This window comes from Syngnathus acus, chromosome 24 (genome assembly GCF_901709675.1).
Source record: "Syngnathus acus chromosome 24, fSynAcu1.2, whole genome shotgun sequence".
NCBI lineage: Eukaryota > Metazoa > Chordata > Actinopteri > Syngnathiformes > Syngnathidae > Syngnathus > Syngnathus acus.
In genome coordinates this window covers 926,420-945,284 of record NC_051108.1, presented here as the reverse complement: position 1 = coordinate 945,284, position 18,865 = coordinate 926,420, and the positions used below count along the sequence as shown (strand labels likewise).

General features: G+C 51.0%; 3 protein-coding genes and 1 long non-coding RNA gene across 8 annotated transcripts; 1 reads left to right on the top strand and 3 right to left on the bottom strand.

Annotated features, from left to right (window-relative positions):
- Positions 1 to 148: 148 nt before the first annotated feature.
- Positions 149 to 2,866, bottom strand: si:ch211-195d17.2 (uncharacterized protein LOC560495 homolog). 2 transcript variants are annotated; one of them, XR_005096587.1, is made up of 9 exons: positions 2,646 to 2,866; positions 1,928 to 2,284; positions 1,802 to 1,848; positions 1,644 to 1,696; positions 1,367 to 1,550; positions 1,133 to 1,288; positions 929 to 1,043; positions 606 to 846; positions 149 to 559 (listed from the first exon to the last, which is right to left on the bottom strand). XR_005096587.1 is itself a non-coding variant. In XM_037244232.1 (8 exons), exons 1-8 carry the CDS (start codon positions 2,760 to 2,762, stop codon positions 676 to 678), a joined length of 1,200 nt encoding a protein of 399 aa, XP_037100127.1. In that variant the 5' UTR covers positions 2,763 to 2,866; the 3' UTR covers positions 149 to 675. The 2 variants fall into 2 exon arrangements, 1 of the variants encoding a protein (XP_037100127.1); XM_037244232.1 differs by having other exon boundaries at positions 149 to 846.
- Positions 2,867 to 3,133: 267 nt separating this feature from the next.
- Positions 3,134 to 16,104, bottom strand: myt1la (myelin transcription factor 1-like, a). Of its 2 annotated transcripts, XM_037244230.1 has the most exons (23): positions 15,412 to 15,528; positions 15,140 to 15,279; positions 13,021 to 13,216; positions 12,855 to 12,888; positions 12,473 to 12,535; positions 10,330 to 10,670; positions 9,618 to 10,254; positions 9,172 to 9,554; positions 8,975 to 9,109; positions 8,497 to 8,587; positions 7,882 to 7,998; positions 7,593 to 7,813; positions 7,137 to 7,450; positions 6,840 to 7,058; positions 6,648 to 6,775; positions 6,511 to 6,579; positions 6,366 to 6,428; positions 6,218 to 6,301; positions 5,933 to 6,154; positions 5,760 to 5,851; positions 5,592 to 5,695; positions 5,292 to 5,435; positions 3,134 to 5,220 (listed from the first exon to the last, which is right to left on the bottom strand). In XM_037244230.1, exons 3-23 carry the CDS (start codon positions 13,094 to 13,096, stop codon positions 5,080 to 5,082), a joined length of 3,678 nt encoding a protein of 1,225 aa, XP_037100125.1. In that variant the 5' UTR covers positions 13,097 to 13,216; positions 15,140 to 15,279; positions 15,412 to 15,528; the 3' UTR covers positions 3,134 to 5,079. The 2 variants fall into 2 exon arrangements, with proteins under 2 accessions (XP_037100125.1, XP_037100126.1); XM_037244231.1 differs by lacking the exons at positions 3,134 to 5,220; positions 5,292 to 5,435; positions 5,592 to 5,695; positions 5,760 to 5,851 and adding an exon at positions 15,949 to 16,104 and having other exon boundaries at positions 5,929 to 6,154; positions 15,412 to 15,805.
- A 663-nt stretch (positions 16,105 to 16,767) lies between these two features.
- On the top strand, positions 16,768 to 17,009 carry LOC119117751. Its single transcript, XR_005096588.1, has 2 exons — positions 16,768 to 16,855; positions 16,904 to 17,009. It is a non-coding gene; the product is annotated as an uncharacterized LOC119117751 (long non-coding RNA).
- Positions 16,814 to 18,780, bottom strand: rnaseh1 (ribonuclease H1). 3 transcript variants are annotated; one of them, XM_037244235.1, is made up of 10 exons: positions 18,533 to 18,780; positions 18,274 to 18,384; positions 18,064 to 18,188; positions 17,790 to 17,996; positions 17,608 to 17,707; positions 17,488 to 17,542; positions 17,335 to 17,419; positions 17,147 to 17,271; positions 16,906 to 17,025; positions 16,814 to 16,856 (listed from the first exon to the last, which is right to left on the bottom strand). In XM_037244235.1, exons 2-9 carry the CDS (start codon positions 18,336 to 18,338, stop codon positions 16,918 to 16,920), a joined length of 870 nt encoding a protein of 289 aa, XP_037100130.1. In that variant the 5' UTR covers positions 18,339 to 18,384; positions 18,533 to 18,780; the 3' UTR covers positions 16,814 to 16,856; positions 16,906 to 16,917. The 3 variants fall into 3 exon arrangements, with proteins under 3 accessions (XP_037100130.1, XP_037100128.1, XP_037100129.1); XM_037244233.1 differs by having other exon boundaries at positions 18,274 to 18,780; XM_037244234.1 differs by lacking the exon at positions 16,814 to 16,856 and having other exon boundaries at positions 16,873 to 17,025; positions 18,274 to 18,780.
- Between the last annotated feature and the right edge of the window lie 85 nt (positions 18,781 to 18,865).

The window sequence follows — 18,865 nt, the reverse complement described above, 5'->3', positions numbered from 1 at the left end:
AACAAATGTCTAGTGTTTGTAATTGAATAAACAATAGTATACCTCTAACTGGATGTTAAAAAAGGCTTTAGATTGCTAGTACAGGACAACTTTACAGTGTTAACTTCAGTGATGTTACTGAGCCAAATAACAAAAATTCACACCTTTGTTAGAATTTAATGTTTTATTTACATTCTTATCAAAATAAGATGAAACAAATATAATGCAGAACATGTGGTGTAGATGACAAAGAAAGCTCTTCGCGAAGCGCACGTCAGTTTGATGATGAAGGTGGCTCTTTATGAAAAATGTGCATCCTGAACCACATGACACGTTTCCGTTTTACAAAAAACCTTCGCCCTCTTTGTCGCTGCTAAGGCACAGGGGTCAAACTCAAGAGCCAGACCTGGCCCACCGTGTCATTAGATATGGCCCGTGACAAAAAAATAATTTCAACTTCCTTGCTCAAATCTGTACTAAAATCCATCTGTGTAATAAATAATAATATTGAGATTTTGCAAGAATGAGTTCTGTCAGCGGATATTGAGACAAAAAAGTCACAAGAACATAGTAGATGAATGTCAAACCACCGGTGTTTCTCCCTTTTCCAGGCTCCAGTGGCGAATGTTTGTTTACAAAAGCAACAAGTCCGATTCGTCTCGCCTCGGATACAAGGGATAAAAAAAAAATCCTCTCCTACTGGACGTTCTTGTGCGTGTGCAATGTTTGAGTCTGTATGCGACTTTCCTCCAGCGTCATGAAGCAGCCACTCATCTCCTCCTTGACTGGCACGCCCCCCGTGCCCAGGTCGCAAGTCATCACCATGATGGGACCGTTGCCGCCTTTCAGGTGCACCTTGATGTTGTCCTGCACCACACACACCCACACACACATACACAATGAACACCATGACAAATGCATAATAAGGCACATTTCTGAAAATGTTTACCTCTGTGGGCGCCGGGACTTCCAGCTTGGTTTCCTCCGGCGCTTTGATGACAATCACCGTCTGCTCCTGGAAGGCGGCGAGCTGGCTAACGTCCTCGTGCGTGACGTAGGCCGCCGTGCGCATGTGAGTTAGGACAAACATCACGGCTGACTTTCATTTTTCAAATCATATCGTTGTACTTTGCTATGAGGCTGCAAAGGATATCTTGCGTTTTCTTCATTGTCCGTCATGTCGAAGAGTTGCTGTGCGCAGTTCTTGATGAGGCTGTCCAGTGTGCTCTCCTCCAGCTTCAGGTTCTCTAGCTCCTTCTTGAATTTCTCCTCAGTTTTCCAAAGGAAGTGAGAGATTGGACACTGTCCTCTGGATGGGCACAACAATTGTATTTTGGACTTTGTCATCATTGGGTGCACACACACACACACTCACACGTGTACTCACATCCACTTGACCCTGCGGGACTTCCTCTGGACCACTCTGATGCTCTCCAGCACGCCGATGATGTCGTAGACGTCACACTTGCGGGTCTGCAGCCTGCTGGCCGCCTGGTGGAGGTCCAGCCAACTGTCTGGAGACGCTAGCAGGAGCTCCAGGAGGCGCCGGGTCAGCAGCACCAAGGACATGTCTGGAAAGAGGACACATGAGAATGACACAATGATACAACTGAGAAAAAAATAAATCTTTCGTTACCATACTTAAATGAAAGGACAACACACACCATTTTTGGATGGCTTCTTTGTCTGAAGATCCTCTTTGCATTGAATGTCCACACTGCAAAATAAAAATTTCAAACAAAATAAAGCAAAGAATGCCTCAAACTTTGCACAAGACTTTCTATTTATGGCCGTCGGGCTCTATTCACAAGTAAACGCTTACCTTGTTGTGATCACTTTTGGAGGATCATGCAAGGTTGGACTTGGCACCTGAAAGGAAGAAGAGTTCAAGCGTTAATCACCTACAACTCTTCTTAGTCTACGCCAGTGACGAATATGAAGAAGTGACCTGCTGAGGTGGTTGTGGAGACGGAGCTTCAGGAGGAGCACCACTTCCATCTTCCTCCATCTCTTCCTCCATCTCTTTCTCCATCTCTTCCTCCATCTCTTCCTCCATCTCTTCCTCCTCTTCTTCATCATCGCCAGCGTCTGCGACGCCCCACTGGTCGTCCTCCTCCGACGACTCGGCCCCCCAGGGACTGATGATGCCCCCGAGGGATCCGTCCAGGTAGGGCGGCATGATGGGGATGGCGTCGCTGTTGACGCCGTTCCTGGAGATGTCCTCCGGCAGGAAGTGCTCCTCGCAGATCAAGTGCTGCTCCGACGCTTCCTGCTTGTCCGTCTCTCGCAGGGCAGCCAGCCATACCTAAACAACAACATCATCAGCATCACTTTGAAAACCTGATTTTGGCTCAGACTCAGTCTAATTGGAGAACTCAGTCTATCTTGTAAATAAGACGATGACACCTTAAGCTACTTCAAGAGTGCAAACTTGTGCAAGCTAGTTGACTTTTAAGAGGTAAACAAAAGGTCCAAACTATCACTGGGGTTGCGAAGTCCTCAGCCACCGTTAGCAAACATGCTAACACGAAATGCACACTACAAGGCGAAGAGAATCCATGCAAAAGTTAGCACCGCAGCTAGAATCGCTAGAACGAATGTTAATATTGGGGCAAAAGTACCTATTTAGGGTGTGTTTGTTTTGGGATGCAGTCACGTGTGGCTACCTTGACCCGCGCCGGGTCTTTGGGGAACGGGAAGAACCTCTTCGGCGGTCGGCTCAAGGCGCCCCGGTTACCGTTGAGCATGCGGTTCGGACACCCGGAAACAACACACTTGACCATGCTTAGCGCCCCAAACTCCACGGAAGTCCAAATAAAGATATCCCCTTGAAAGTTGGCACGTTTTCGAGAACCCGGAAAAGGCGTGTCGTTGATGCGGAAGTACAACAATGGAGGGAAAAGGGCTGAGTCGTTGTTGTTGCTTTTTATGTAGCGCCCTCTAGCGGAAGCCTTTCCGTATTGCGTCCCATAACGACCTCACTAGTTCATTTTTTTCCGAACTATTCGTTTCACATTTAATGAATTATATAACTATTTTAGTATTTATATATTCATTTTTTTAAGTAGTTCACTTATTTCAAAACGTATTTAATTATTTCAACAGTTGGTTAATTTGTGTGAGGCCCTCTTTGACCTAAGAAGAGGTGACAATCTGAGTTGCAACACAAGATTTATTCCGAAGAGCAAGAGATGTCAAACACCATCATGATAAATATATATGTATATATAAAAATGTTCACCATTGAAATGAAAGTAGCATGTAGCAACTCATGAATTCTATACGCAGCAGAAAAGACAAACAGAACTCATGCCATGTGCATGGAAAGCCGCCAAATCCTCCAAGTGACAACAAAAAACATAAAAGGAACAATGCATTTAAAAAAATGTTTTGACAGTCCTGCAAAGAAAATCAGCATTTCACTTTTTTTTTTTTTATAATACTGTATGCATTTGTTCATGGTCAGTAGTTTGTACATGTGATGAACATCTAGTCTAGCGTCTGTCTTTGAATTGTGCTTTCATCTTCTGGTCTTGTAGAACTTGAAGACATTTCAATGTCCCTTTCGATGCAGAGCATCTGACAGCCGCTGGTTGGAGAAACTCTTTGAGCATTTCTTCCATCTGCTAGTATTGCTCAAATAGCTTCTCAATCCCTAGTAGGTCATAAGACAAATTTCTCAAGCTCCCGCTGAAGGTTGACGCATCATCGCCAAGTTCATCATTTTGTTTTTCCAACACTGAAGAAACACGATTCATCTTTACCACGTGAAAATAATGTCAACAATATTCTCCGAAAAGCTCGGGACACCTGCAAAATGATGTAACAATGCAAAATACAGTAAAAAGGATATGAAAAATGAGGTGCTGATTGTTAGAAAAAGGTACATTGGCTCTCTTTGTTCACTTGATTAGAAATACGGCGGTGCCTTGAGTTGCGAGTTTTTTTCAAGATACAAGCAATCATTTAGTGATTGAGAGAATCCAAACGGTGCAGCAACACATGGAGAAAGACAAAAGAACAGTACAGAGTCGTTCATTTTTTATCCTCTGCATAGAATGACGAATATAAGTGTTGTACTGCCCCCATGTGGCCGAAGCGGGAACAACAGGAGTTGCATTTCATTAATGCAATGTGAATTGATCACTTTTGCATTCATTTCAATGAGAAAAGAAGATTTGCGTTTGAGTGCTTCTAGTTAGGAGTACGGTCAGGATTAAATCCAATTTGCATCTCAAGGCACCACTGCAGTCGATAGACAATTCCAAACATAGTCAATGTTGTGTTTTTTTTTTTCTTTCTCCCACATACAACTGAAATGTCTGCTTTTTGACGCAGAAGTCAACACTTTTCTTTTTCTTTCATTTTTTTCTTGACGTGTTCAGACGAGCCCCGATAAAGTGCATGCATGTCAGGAAAAAGTCTGCTGGGTGGACGATGAGTGCAAATGTACAATGAGCGGTGTGTGTGTGTGTGTGACCCTGTAAGTCCAGTCAGCCCCCCCCCACCCCCACCTACACGCAAACACGCACACGTAAAACATGAAAAGATGGAAACAAAGGCGTCGCTGTGTGTTCGTAGTCAAAGTGGATTACAAAACCAGTAAAAACATCAATCAATCAGCGATCAATGATAGTTGAATTCATAGGAAATTGCATATACCCAAACTTTTTTTTTTTTAAATATAGATTGCATCTGAATAAATCATGCCAATATTGCTGTCCTACCAGCTCGTTCACGCGGCTCGTTGACCGATCGATCGATCAATGGAGCTATCAATCAATCAATGAGTGGCAGATTGTCTCCTACAGTTGGCCTTGAACTCTTCTCTCCTGCTTTGATTGCGCTTCACGTTGACCATCAATCAATCAATCAATCAATAGATAAATAGATTAGCAGCTGTACGTCACATTATATCAGGTCATATGAAAATGTACAAAAGTTGGATGTTGAATCCAAACAGCCAGACGATTAAAAAAAAAAAAAGTGGTGACAGCATGAATGTGATAGCAGAGCGACGGTAGCTTACAGCAGCAGCAGCAGAAAAAAAAAAAAATCAATAATGATAAAAACAACCTTTTGCTTGTGTTGTGGGCGGGGCTACACTTGGATGCCCTGCACGGCCTGTCGGATGTTCTCCAGCAGCGCCTTACTCTCCGGGCTCTGGTACTGGTCCTGGTGGCTGTACATGTCCGTCAGAGCGCTCACGTACGTGTCAAAGTTTTGCTCGTTCATCGGCTCCTGGCGGCAGAAAAGCGCCGTTTGGGAAACACCTCGAGACAGATGGACGGGCAGACGGTTGCCGTGGTTACCATGTGCGGCAGTTGGATGTTGGCCAGGCTGTTGATGAGCGACTGGCTGAGGTTGGCCAGCTCGTGCAGCAGCGAATCGTTCTGCTCCTCCATCACCTTGTTCTCCTCCTCCATGGACCTCAGGCTGCTCTCCATGGTGGTGATCTTGCACGAGGTCGGCAAATCAATCAATCAATCAATCGATCAATCAATCGATCAATCAATCAATCAATCGATCGATCGATCAATCAATCAATCAATCAATCAATCAATCAATCACATTTTCTTGAAGCCTTCAAACTGAAGTGAAACATTTCTTACTTGCGTCCTCAGCTTAATCATATCCGACTCCACTTGATTGTTGGACTCGTTGATATCTTTGATTTCTTCATCCAGCTGTTTGATTTCCTCGTCGTTTTCAATGCCTGCCGACGAAAAAAGAACAAGAGGCACAAATGCCGTTTTTTTTCTCGGCCGCTCGAGTCTCACCTTTGCTGGCTCTCTGCTTGATTGTCAGCATTTCCACGCCGCTCATCCTGGCCTTCTTCATGGCCGAGGATGCCCGGGGACAACCGGAGAGACTGGAGGGAAAAGAGGCGCATGATTGCAGCCGGTTGCCGCGGCGACGGGATGCAAACGCTCTCGCGGCGGGGACGGCTCACCTCCGGTGGGTCAGGAAGCTTCCGCTGACGTGGCCTGAGCCGTCGCAGCCCGGCGTGGGACACGTCATGCCGTCCGTCTTGCCGGACTTCCAGGCCAGCTGAGCGCCGTTCACGTGGTTGTCCTTCTGCCGTTTGGCCGCCAGGGGGCAGCCCGAGGCGCTGCGGTGGGACGCGTACTTGCCCGTCACGTGACCTTGGCCGTCGCAGCCTGGCACCGGACACCTGCACGCCCGGACCTCTCGTTCAGATTTGGCAAGATGACTCGGCGAGAACAAAGACGCTCACTTTATGGGCTCCTGCTCGTCTTTGTCTTCTTTGCTGTGGAGGATTTTGATGCCACTCTTCTTGGCTCGAGGACAACCGGACAGGCTGAAGGACGAACGGACGAGCGCTTACCAAACCGCCGAGACGTTACGGCGGCAACTTGCGTTACCTGCGGTGCGAGGCGTAGTTCCCCGTGATGTGTCCCGATCCGTCGCAGCCGGGCGTGGGACACCTGAGGGTCACCGCCGCCATTTGCCGTTATCGGCACTCGAATGGAGGAGATTTGCAAAAGTACACCAAACTTTCCCATTCACCTGAGCTCCTGCGCGTTGGAGGCCATGATCCCGCGAAGGTTCTTGTCGGCCAGCTGGCAGCCGGACAGCCTGCGCGAGATAAGCGCAAGAGCGTTAAAGGCCGAGGGGCGCCCGTCCGGCGGGATTGGCCTTCTTACGTGAGGATCTCCTTCTTGGGCTCTTTGCAGGGCGAGTACTTGAGGTGTTTGGGGCTGGGCTGGGCGCTGGCCTCGGCCGGGTAGCGCTGCTCGTCCAGCAGCTCGTGGAAGGCGTCCAGCTCGTCGCCCTGGTGGGACCAGACACAAGATGAAGGTTCTGTTTGCGAGGGGCGGGCGTTCTCACATCTTCACCTCTTTGTCCACGCCTTTGATCTTGGTGTAGTCCAGCGGGAGGTCCCAGCAGTCAGCTTGGCTCAGCTGGTAGCGGCGACTGTTGAGGAGGGCCTGACGCTGCGGGGACATGGGCTGCAGCGGCGTCAGAACCGTCCCGCTGCCCTCCGGGCCGCCGGGTTGCCCGCCCGCGTCCACCCCGCCGCCATCTTCCTCCTCGTCCAGGTCCCCCTCGCCGCTCTGACGCAAACATCAGAGATAGCCTTTTAGGGACTCAGTTGATGCTAACATGAGCTGGCTGTGGCCCCGCCTCTCTACCTGCATCATCATGTCGTGCATTTTCCCTCCCACGGCGTGCGGGAGCTCACGACACCTGGTGGACAGATTGAGGATGGCGGTGGCGGCCATGTGCGCCGCCTCCATGTCGTGCGTGTAGTCGAAGCTGCTTTTGCTGCACGTGCTGCTGGCGCTGCTGCCGGCGCCGCCGCTCAGAGACAAGCCGAGGCCAGCCAGGTCGCCCCCTGGGTCGCCGATGGGGTCGGCGCCGCAGCTCAGGCTGCTGCTGCTGCTGCTGGGCGCGTAGCTGCTGGTGGTGCTGCTGGCCGGGCTGGACGTCTTGCTGTACCGCTTGGCTACGGGCCGCAAGATGGCAACACACAGAAGGAGATTTAGCCGCAATTGCACTCCAATCCCGTAGATGGTGCTACTGCACCTTTTGACACGTCGCAAATAGCAAAACGGCTCTTCCAAATTGGGAATCTTTGAAGGGCTCACCGTCGTACGCCTTGGGGGAGGTATCCCGGCCGTGGTGGGACTTGCCGAGCGGGCCCCTCTTGCCGTAGCCGCCGTGCTGGCCCTCGTAGCCGCCGTAGTCGTAGCTGGTCTTGGAGTACTTCTCCAGCTCCTTGGCCAGGTTGGAGCGCGGCGTGCTGGTGGGAACGTTATTCTTGTAGCCGTACTGAGGAATCTCCAGCTGCTTCACGAAGCACATGGGCCTGACGAGACAACGCGCTCGGCGTTGAGCCCATCTACGTTTGCCGCTCGTCGAGGAAGCGGGCGTTACCTGAGGACGCGGTCGGACGTCTGACTGGACTTGCTGCTGCCGCCGCTGTCCATCACGTGACTCTTCTCGTGCACCTTTGCCATCTTCTCGGCCGCCGCGATGGGACAACCCGACAGACTGGGGGGGGGGGGGTAAGGAGGTCATAAGGACACGCACACACATTTTATTTGCTAAAGAACATTTTTGTGTTTGTTTCCTTTTGAATCCGTGCTGCAGAACCATATCGGAGCTTTCTCTCAATATGGCCGCTCGCCACTAATTGACCATCCACGTCGACTATTTGAACGCGGGAAAAGCCAGCGCCACATCGGCCCCCGCAGCTATGCGGGCGTTTCCATGGTGACGGCCAGACATGAAAGCCCGTGCGGAGCTGCGGCGGCTCACTAACAGATGCTATGTTAGCTAGCGCCGCTTTGTCTGCGCGCTCCCAGAGGGGCTGTGCCACATAACGCTAGCGATGCCTGACGAGGCGCCTGAGCGGCTTTCGCTCGTCAGCTGGAGACAACCGTACTGGTAAAATGATATTTTATATGACGTACAATAATAATACTATAAATAATAAGTGACACCTGCAGCACTTTTAGCGCCCGCTTTAGCACCAGCTTGCTGACTCACCTGCGGTGTGAGTTCCTGTTGCTATTGACATGCCCCCGTCCGGAGCAGCCGGGGGTCGGGCACTTTAAAACATTCTCATACATGGCAAGGACTTGACAGGAGAAGATGAGAGAGACAAGGAGGGTTAGGAGCCGACAGGAAAGTTATCAGGAAAACAGCGGCGGCATCCGAGCGCGCACGTTGACGGGCGAAGGCGTGCAAACGTCAGGGAAAGAAGCGGCAGGCGGAAGTGGACAGTGAAATGACGTCCAAGCAATGTTTGGGCAAGCTCAAAATGACGACGATGTCGAAATGAAAAGAGGATTCTTCCGCAGTCCAACACAACAAACATGGAGGCGGGAAGATGACACCCATTTGACTCGGCTTCCAACGAGTCATCTCCAGTGAGCGGAGAAGCTCTCCAGGCATGCAAATCACGGCGAAAGGAATCCCGATCGCTCATGCCGATTTTGGGTGAGTCACGTGTGCCGAGACTTACTCTCAGGGGGGACGCGGTCTTTGTGAGGGCAGCCGGATAGGCTGCGGTGGTGCGGGTACAGACCGGTCACGTGACCCGTGCCGTCACAGCCCGGCGTCGGGCACTTGCTCTCCTTCTTCTCCCCTCGCGAAGACTCTGGACGAGGAGGCAGGAATGGCGATGAACGGACAGATGTTGGATCTCCACGTGTGCGTTACCTTTGAGGTAGTAGGCCCTCTTGAGTCCGTCGTGGTGCATCCTGGATTTGCGTTCCTCGCCGTGCACGCGGTGGTGATGGTGGTGATGCAGATGGTGGCGCCTGGGTTGCTTGTGCTCCAGCCGGTCCTTCATGACTTTGGCGCGCTCCGACTCCAACGCGATGGCCTTCTCCAGCAGCGAGAGGTTCCCCTTGGCCATGTCGAAGGTGTCGTCGGAGCGCTCCGAGGCCACCGAGGCCGTGTCCTCGTCGAACTCCCGGCCGTAACCTCGGGACGCCGGGCTCAGTTGCTCCTCCAGCTTCAGCAGGTTGACCATGTCGGAGAAGCTGCGCTCCGGCGGGCCGTCGTCGTCCTGACAACCCGGCTGGCAGCCGGCGTCGTACCTGAGAGGACGGCAGGAACAAGAGTCAGCTTTGCGCAAAATCTGACTGGTGCTTTTGGTGTACCTGTTGAGGTGGAGCGCCCCCTGCTGGTCGGCGTGGTTGCGCAGTTGGTGGTGGTGGTGGTGGTGGTGGTGGTGCAGGTGCTGCGGGCGGTCGTCCGGGTGCGTCTCGCTGAGTTTGCGGGCCAGGTCGAAGCACTGATTCCTCAGACACTCCAGACTGCTCAGACACACTTCCTCCTCGCTCTCGTCGGCGCCGAGGCCCAGCCGCCCGTTGAGGCCCACGTCGGGGTAGCCGTCGTCCGGCAACACGGCGCCGTGGCCCTGCGCTAGCAGTTTGAGCGAGTCCACCGTCTCCCTGACCACGTCGCTATCCAAGTCCACGCTGAGGTCGGCCTTCCGCTCGCCACCGCCGTCTTCGTCGTCCTCATCCTCGTCATCCTCGTCTTCGCCGCCGCTGTTGGAGGAGTTGCTGTTCATCTCCGACTCGGTCAGGGCCTGGTAGGCCGCGTCTTCTGCGATCTTGCCCAGGTTGAGCAGAGACTTGGCCACCAGCTCGTCGTAGTTCTCAAACTCATCTCCGGGGCCGCCGGGACCGGATCCAGAACCCGGAGCTGGACCTGTGATGCAGCTGTGGTTGTTGTTATCATCCTTGCGGAGCGGAAGGAGCTGTTTAGATTGTCCACTTGGTGGGTAGTCAACTGCCAAGAAGAGAAATCTGCTATGTAGGATCACACAAAGCATTCACACTTTGTTTTTTTCCGTTTAGAACTCACCCCGTTGATGCTCGAGCTCCTCCTCTTCCTCGTCCTCCATCTCGTCGTGTCCCGCTGGCGGCGCGACGGCGTCCTCCTCCGGCTGCTCCTCCTCCTCCTCCATGTCATCAGAGAACTCGTCCTCCTCCTCGGCCTTCTCGCCCGCGTCCTCCTCCATGACTTCTCCTCGCTCCCTCTGGTCTAAGGCGTCCTCATCGCCCTCTTCCTCCTCCAGGTCCTCCTCCAATTGGTCGTCGTCCTCGCCGAGGCAGGAGGCGCCGAAGGCTCTCCTTTTGGCGGCCGGCTCGAGCGGTTGCTTCTCCAGTACCTTCCTCTTCTTGGCCAGCGGGCATCCGTAAACGCTGAGGAGAAAATGGCGTCACACTTCAAAAAATGTCCATTTGGAGATTATAAAGGCCAAACCAATCTTTCCTCTTGAAAAATAAAACACAATAAAATCAAGTGGAGCTTATTCAAGCGGGGCTTCAATTACACAAATCCCATAATAGTCATCAAGTGATGGCAAAAGTCAGCTTTAATTGCTCCAAAACAGGCAGCGCAATTACGGCCGAGCCTAATGTGGATTTGAGGAAATCAATTAAGGCCATTTCCATATGAAAGAGCTTTTTTTTCTCTTTGGGATGCAAATGCATGCAGGAGAGAGTGAGGGAGGGAGCGAACCTTTAAAAACAGCTTTGCAAAGACAATCAGAATAATGCCGAGCCATGTTTGATTGTTACAAGGCGACAAAACATTACAAAGAGCTTTGCAAATAACAAGCACTCCATATGGTTCGATTCATACAAAATATTGACTTCATTATGGCCACTGAGTGTGTGTATACATACAAACATCAGCTGTGCTGGAAATCTCCATTTTTGTGCACATGAAAATGATCAGAGGCAAAGACATTGCGGTGTGTGTGTGCGTGTGTGTGTGTTTGACCTTGGCCACCTCACTGTCTCCCGCCAATTAAAATTCCAGCAGTAATTAAAGCAGATCAGAAACGAGGGAACAGCGCTGCAAGGGCGAGCGACTGCGCATGGTAATTAGGTGGTGTGTGTGTGTTCATGCGTGAGTGCGCATGTGTGTGTGATGCAGATGGATTTCTCATGCAATTCTCTGTGAGCGTGTGTTTGTTTGTACAACGCGCAGTATTGAAGCGACGGCGTCGTTAGCATGTTGCTATACTGGCACAGTTTGACGCTATTGACGCTAAATGCTAATGTAGCATCCCGTGTAGCTGGAGGCGGGTAGCTTCTTCAAGCACACGCTAACAATGCTGAGTGGAGTATTTGAAATCAATGTCGTAGCTTCGCCGGCTGAGAGCATCGGCTCTGTTGCCATGGTTACCGACCATCGGCTATACCTGGAGAAGCGAGTGAAACACCTAGCGTGCGCGAGAGAGTCGTCACGGCGTTTCCGAAATCAACTCGGTCATGTGGAGGCCATTGTACAGTCGCCAGGATCAACAAAAAAAATAAAAATCTGAACGACTCATTTTAATTGACACCGAACTCAGTTGACCCCAATTTGCGAAAAAGTTTAGTTCAGTTTGGAAAATCTTGCCAAAATGACAGATAATGATATTCGTCGTGGGACAAAATGATTCCATCGGACCTACGCCGAGGGGAGGCGGGACGGAATCGACGCCCCCGGCAATGCCACCCATCGACTCATTACCGTGGCAACCGTAAGCGAGACGGGCGAACGAGACGGGAGGGTGTCGCCCAGGCGAGGAGACGAAATGAGGGGCTCGCCGTTGCCATGGCGAGAGGGAGGCCGCATCCCTCCCGGCCGTTGTACTGCAGCATGCACACGGCCCTGTCGCCATGGAGACCGCCTCCGGAGAGCAGCGGCGGTAAAGCCGGCCAGACGCCAAAGGTACACAGAGAGAGAGAGAGAGCGCGAGGAAGAGAGTGTGTGTGTGAAAAAGGGATCAAGAGTGTGAGCAAAAGAGAGAAAGATGAGCAAGAGTAAAGAGAGAGAGAGAGAGGGAGTGCGAAAAAAAAAAAGATAGAGAGAGAAAAGTCAAAATAGCAACAGAGAGAAAAAGTCAACCAAGCGGGGGAGAGAAAGAAAAAGGAATAAAAGGAGAGAGAGAGAGGAACACACGGGCACACTTTCACGCACACGCATGTCGAGGAGGCAGGTCATCTCTTACCTGCGGTGTCTGGCGTACTTCCCGCTGACGTGACCAGAACCGTCGCAGCCCGCCGTCGGACAGCTGACAAGACAGACAACCCAGCGTGTCATCATTACTATTCATATCCAACAATAGGATTATTATTTAGAGCAAAATGGCCGACATTTGGAGTGTCATCGCAGCTACGCTCGAGAGTTTGTGTAGATGAAGCGTCTTAGGTAGCCGGCGGAGCATCCTTTAGTTGACTGTGACTCACAATTTGCATCAAACCAACAAAGTCGAAGTGTGTGTGTGTGTGTGTGGGAGACACGACAGAGTGCGTGAAAATAGATTTGTAATTCGCAAACACAAAACTGCACACAAGGCGGCTACATGCAACGAAAGCCCGACTTTGACCTACCTGAATAGTTCGGGCGTCACGGCCTCAGCGACAGCTTCGCACCGCAGCGCGCAGACGGAGGACAAAAAAGAAACACCCGAGTCAAAAGGGAGAAAGAAGGAAAAAGGAGGAGCCAAAAAAAGGACAAATAAGAGGCCAGGGAGAAGGAGCAATCGGAAAGGCCCACCTCGCACTCCTTTCGATCTGGTCCGATGCCGTTTGTCTGCTGAGTTGGGCTCCATCTGGACAGGAAGTGACATCATCGCCACGCCAGAGCAGAGGCGAGGATGAAGAGCGTAGCTGGCTGGAGCGCGGCGTGCGGACGGCGAAGCGCCTCAGATCTCCTCCTCCTCCTCCTCCTCCTTGCTCGTCCTCCTCATCATCTGCAAAAGGCAGCAGAGGTCGTGAGGTCAAAGTTCATCTTGACACGCTCGCGATGCCGTCGGGCCACCGAGAAGGACGGGCAAGACTGCAGTGCAGCAGCACTTCTCATCCACATGGAAATTGTCTCCGTGGCCCGCCGAGTTCATCTGAGGCCGCCGCCGCCACGCTCGCCGAGCACCCGCATCAAATACCGACTGCACGCCCCCTCCCCTCCTGAGAGAAGAAAGCCCCCTCCTCCCTCCCCTGGTCTTAAATTCCACCACTGAGTGTGTGTGCGTGCACATGCATGTGATGGAATGCGCAAGCATGTGAACACATTCAGTGAGTTCACAAAATAAAATAAATATCAGTACGCAGAAAAGTACAACAACTGGAAAGAATGAACTTTTTAGTAGGCACATAAATTGCACACAATAGCAGGCACATCAAACAAAACATGGCATTAAAAAAAAAGATATTTGCGATGGAAAGACAATAAATGGAAGAAACTGCAATTGTGCGAAATCCAGAGTGCGAGCTTGCATCTGGTGAAGCTTCAGCTTGTGCGTGAAGAGGCGTCCCGTACTGTTTAGTATTCAGACTGACACTCTGGCTGTCTGCTACAGTCTGATGCAGCGCTCGCACGCTCACTCGCAACCAAGCACACAATGCAGCCGAGCCGAGCCGACACATCGCATCGCATCGCTCTTGGCTCTTGTGACGGCAAACAAACGTGCGCTCGCAGCCAGGCCGCATCAATAATACAAAACAAACACAAGCGAAACGTTTCATACAGCGCGCGCATGTGTGTCACGTGTTTGCGTTCGCTTGCAAATATTATCTCATAAAACATTCACAAGTCTAAAAGTACGAGTGGCTAGGCACACTCCCATTCCCATCTATCATTTTGTAATCTTGCTAACATGTTGAAATATTGGAGTCAGTCGTCGGTGCAGTACCACATTGTGCCACAACGCGTCAAGTGGCAGCACTGAGCTAAACTGGAAACGACGCAGTACGATACTTGGTATCGATACTCGTCCATCCTTAAAGACGTGCGTGCGTGCGTGCGGGCAACAAGCATCTTGGTCAGCTGGCAGTGCCCCCTGTGGGCCGGCTGCGGGGACGACTCGTAAATTAATGATTAGTTTGCCATCCACATCGTTGTTTTATCGTCATATATAAACTCATTTTCACCACTGGGTGAATGCAACCTTCTTCGACTGCGGTTTACAAAAGGACAGAAAAACCTCTCAACTTTTTTTTTTCTGGTGAAAGAAAAGAGTCTAGAATATTTTCTCCACTCCAAATGTACTAAAACTGCTGTCTTAAGTGAGTTCAAAGGACGCTTCATAGAAACGATTTCAATATTGGTGAGCGATTAGGGCAGCAACATTGCGGCCCCCGGCAAAGTTGAGTCCAAGTGCGAGCGAGGTGCAAATGCAATCGGCAAGTGGTTCCATCAACTCGGCACACGCACAAATTATTTACATACAAAACGTCTGATGCTCAAATAACGCTGACATTGCTGCAGTGTGCAAACGTTGTTTGATTAAACTCATATAAACGTGCGTGCGTGTCCCTAATGAAGTGTCCGTTGTCAGGCATCGTCATGTCAATACAGCACACGCTAAGAATGACAATAACACTTCGGATTTGGGATTTTGGAGAGCTGAAAAATGATCAATAGCATAACGGAAGGATGTTGACAGCAGTATTTTGCAGGTGCCGCATTGCATGTGCACGTCTAACGGGCAAAAGTGGCGGAAACCGAGGACGCCAAAGCCGCTAACGTTGTCCCCCCGCGGAGGCGCGTGCACAACAGTCACCTCGGCCAGCTCGCGCACGCGCGCCAGCGAGCGAGCTCGGGGAATGACAATGTGCGGAGGCGAGGCGAGGAGCGCACGCGCGTCGAGGAATGACGACGGAAAAGCCAAACATACCGCAAAAGACACGATGGCGACTCCTCTTCTTGCTCTCTTCGTCCTCCTCGCGGTCGGAGCGGCTGCACTCTCCCTGGGCGTCTCTCCCTCCACCTGCTCTCTCTCTCTCTTTTGTCGCGCACTATCTGGCCATGCCTTCACTGGAGGGAGGGAAGGGGGAGGGAGGGAGGAGAGAGGGGAGATGGAGGGAAGCCAGACAGACGCGAGGAGGAGGAGGAAGATGGGATGTTGAGACACTGCAGAAAATGAAGAGGAGGAGGAGGAAGGTTTACCTCTCTGGCGTGTTCTTCCGTGTCCTCCTCTCGCCTCGACTGGCGGCCGCGCGCACGCAAGCCAAATGACGCGGCGGGGGCGCGAGCTCCTTCGCCTCTCCCTTTTTTTTTTCCCTTTCTTTTTCTCTCCGAGCCTGTGCGCGTACACGGCGTCTTTTGCACGCACGCGCCTCCCGCTGGGAACAAAGACCAACTCCCTGTCCACTTTTTTGTTTGACTATGATTGACATGAGGGAATATGACTTTTCTTAATTGAGGAATGTGAAGCGCAGCAGACTTATAAAACGAGAAATATTTTAAACATAGGTGTTGCTCTGGAAGTGTGGTGAAAAACAAAATCGTTGTTTTCAATCAAACCTTGCTGCTGTGTCGACTCCATTTGGTCACGTTGCGCCTGTGCAGTAAAAAAAATAATATATATATATATATATATTTACATTTTTTTACGTTTGTTATTAATAAAAAAGACGTCAAGCCTTTGGTCCTTGCAAAGAATGAAGCCAAGCTCCAAAAGTGAGAAAAAAAAACACGTCTTACCTTCAACTGTCACAATTTGAAGGCCTGTGAGGAAGAGAGAAAAAAGTCATGATGGCAAAAGAGCCTGCTCGACAATTTGCTGTCAATTAATTTGACTATATTTGACTGGATCCAATGTTTTATGCGGAATCTATAAGCAACCATCCTTTATTTTAACTGAACATTTTATTTCGAAGGTCACGTGACCCCACCAATGCGATTGGCAAACACAGATGTCTGGCCTCGGTGACCGAGCCCGGCGGGTACGGTCCAGTGCGGCTGAGTCGAACTCGAGTGAAAAGTTGAGAATGTGTCTGTCTGCCGTCACGGCTTTGGACAGAAGTGAAGTTTTGTGGCCGCGGGTTCTGAGTGAGCGCCGACCTCGGCAGAATATCCCGCCCGCAGAAAGTGGAAAAACTTCACGCATCGGCTGTCGACTTCCTCCACGTTGCACTTGTTCCTTCCCTCCAGCGGGGCCGCCACCGCGTTTCCATGGCAGCAAAGCGGCGGCGTTGCTAATGAGGCGGCACCGGTAAGGGGGGGTGAGCGTGCAGATGACCTCTGACCTGCGAGAGGCGCTCTCTCTCTCTCTGCCTGCAGCCAGGCACTCTGCTCGCTGCCAGGAACGCGCAGAGTGGAGAAGATTTGACATTTTTGTTTCCATCCAACCAATAAACTTGAAGATGAACAAAAGAAGCAAGGAAACAACAAAAAAGGCAAACCTCTGCAAGTTTAGGGCTCCCCCTGGTGGTCAGAAGAAGCCATCTCAAAATGGATCATCCCTACCTTGTCCTCCACTACAGTTGTGGCCTTGCTCTTCCTCGCCTCGTCCTGGGAACAGCAAAGTTGGTCTTCACGCTACATCAAAAACTAACCGAGACCAGGATGAGGCGGAAAACAAGTTTATTGCAAAACGAATAAAAGAACAGTGATTAAGAACGATGGCCTCGGTTAACACAAAGAAACCTCGGCGGAGCAAAATGCGGGCGCTCACGGCGACGCTGGGTGGAGCTCCGGCTTGGATTTTGCCGCTCCTTCTCTGGACAGCCTGTCTGCTTCCTCGTTGCCTTTGTAGCCCGCGTGGCCGGGGATGTGCATCTGCCACATTCAAAAACAATCTGATTTCAAATTGCACCAACATGTTTCTGTTTTGTTCCGTAACAGCCCTCAGAAAGCAGACATTTGCAAAATATCTATGGGCGAGTTTTCTGAAGCGTACCCAGACCACCTCCAGCTGGCCGCAGAGGCGGTCCAGCTCCTCAAAGTCGTCTCTGTTGGTGACGCTGCCGCCCGACTTGAGCTGCCAACCGTTCAGCTTCCAGTTCTTCACCCACTTGGTGATGCCTAAAGAAGAGGCAGTGCTTTTAGCGCCTTGTTTGGAGCGGGCAAGAATTGAAACGCACTCACCGTTGATGGTGAACATGCTGTCTGTGTAGACCAGCAGCTTCTTGATCTTTTGCTCACTGGCCTGTTGCAGCGCCATGCATGCTGCCTGGTGCATACGCAAGCAAAGATATTTTTTTTTGTTAACCCTTCCCCAGCCTACATTCCAAAACTTGCCTTGATTTCTGCACGTTGGTTGGTTTGTCTCCCCTGCAGTGGCTCGGCAACATTCCTGAAAAAAAACGTGGATTATTTTTTTCACATTGATGGATTCCTAGCGTGCTGGAGTCTCCTCACAGAGGATGCTGGGGGCCCCAGTAGACGCCGATGCCGGCCCGAGCGCCGCGTCTGCCGTTGAAGGAGCAGCAGCCGTCCGTGTAAACCACCACGGCGTCGCCTGCACGCGCACACCCACCACAAGAGATCGAAAAGTCTGAATTGCAGAAAGGCACGCACAACCCAACACACACACGCATTACCCATGTATGTGAATCCATCTTTGTCGTCCGAAGATGAGCTTTGGTTGGGTTTGATGCGCTTGGACGGCACGGAAGTCTCCTCCTGCTGCTTCTTCTCCTCCTTCTCGTCGTCGTCTTCATCAACGTGACTTCTCTTCTTACCGAGCGGGATGTACTCCAAAGGCTCAGGACCCCTTTTGGGGAGCAAATAAACATCCGGTTCCACTGCTAAAGAAAAAACAAAAACAGGGACATCAGGAGAACATTCTCCAAAACAATGCAGTGCAGTCCTGACCTTTGGGTTGCTGTGGTACCGCAGAAGGTTGAATTCCTCGAACAAAAGCCCACGCGTCCTTCTCGGAGGCAAACTTCTTATAAGAAGCTGCTGGGAATTTGTCCACCTGGGCCTTACACTCATCCCTGCAAAGCAAACAAAATGGAGCCATTGAACATCTCTTATTTTGCATTAGTAGGTTGAGATCTCAACTCGGAAATGGTCTCTCACCAGGAGTTGTAGACACCTGGTTGCAATCCTTTCCTCACGGCGTAGAAAAACTTCCCCTTGGCCATGTCGTCCACGGAGGTGTCGCAAACGCTTCTCGTCAACGTCACTGCCCTGAAAAGACGAGCTAGTCTCAGCATGACAGTCAGCAGGTAACGGGGCGATTCACGCAGGCGGCTGCCATCTTGACGTGGACAAGAATAAACGGCCTGACCACGCTTTTTTGTTGGCAGAAAAACGATGCAAACGTCTGTTGACTAACTTGCAAGGTGCCACGAAGCAGTCCTAATGCTATGCTAGTTGCCGGCTAGCTTTCAAGGATCAACTCATGCACGACACACGTCAAAACATGACATGCAGACGACAAGAAGACTGCTGCTTCTGCTGTGCATTTTATAGGTCTCCGTGAAGAATTTGTCTTCACAGATAAGACAAAAAAAAGTCCAAAGAATGAAAAATGGAAAGTTCTTCGACCTATTCTTCGACTGCACACCAATGTAGGAGCAGAGCGGAATTTCTGTGTCGCCGCCTGGTGGACAGGAGGCTTCACGTCAACCATCGCGGCACGGAATTCAAGCGTAGAATTAATTACACC

Coding starts and splice junctions, on each gene's coding strand:
- rnaseh1 (XM_037244233.1), bottom strand. CDS start 18,410: ATGCTGAGACTAGCTCGTCTTTTCAGGGCAGTGACGTTGACGAGAAGC. Junction 17,997..18,063: donor GGTACCACAGCAACCCAAAG/GTCAGGACTGCA, acceptor TTTTTTCTTTAG/CAGTGGAACCGGATGTTTAT. Junction 17,026..17,146: donor GCCAGCTGGAGGTGGTCTGG/GTACGCTTCAGA, acceptor TGAATGTGGCAG/ATGCACATCCCCGGCCACGC.
- si:ch211-195d17.2 (XM_037244232.1), bottom strand. CDS start 2,762: ATGGTCAAGTGTGTTGTTTCCGGGTGTCCGAACCGCATGCTCAACGGT. Junction 2,285..2,645: donor AAGACCCGGCGCGGGTCAAG/GTAGCCACACGT, acceptor GTTGTTGTTTAG/GTATGGCTGGCTGCCCTGCG. Junction 847..928: donor AAGTCCCGGCGCCCACAGAG/GTAAACATTTTC, acceptor TGTGTGGTGCAG/GACAACATCAAGGTGCACCT.
- myt1la (XM_037244230.1), bottom strand. CDS start 13,096: ATGATGTCACTTCCTGTCCAGATGGAGCCCAACTCAGCAGACAAACGG. Junction 7,814..7,881: donor ACGTCCGACCGCGTCCTCAG/GTAACGCCCGCT, acceptor TTGTCTCGTCAG/GCCCATGTGCTTCGTGAAGC. Junction 6,302..6,365: donor AACTACGCCTCGCACCGCAG/GTAACGCAAGTT, acceptor TTCGTCCTTCAG/CCTGTCCGGTTGTCCTCGAG.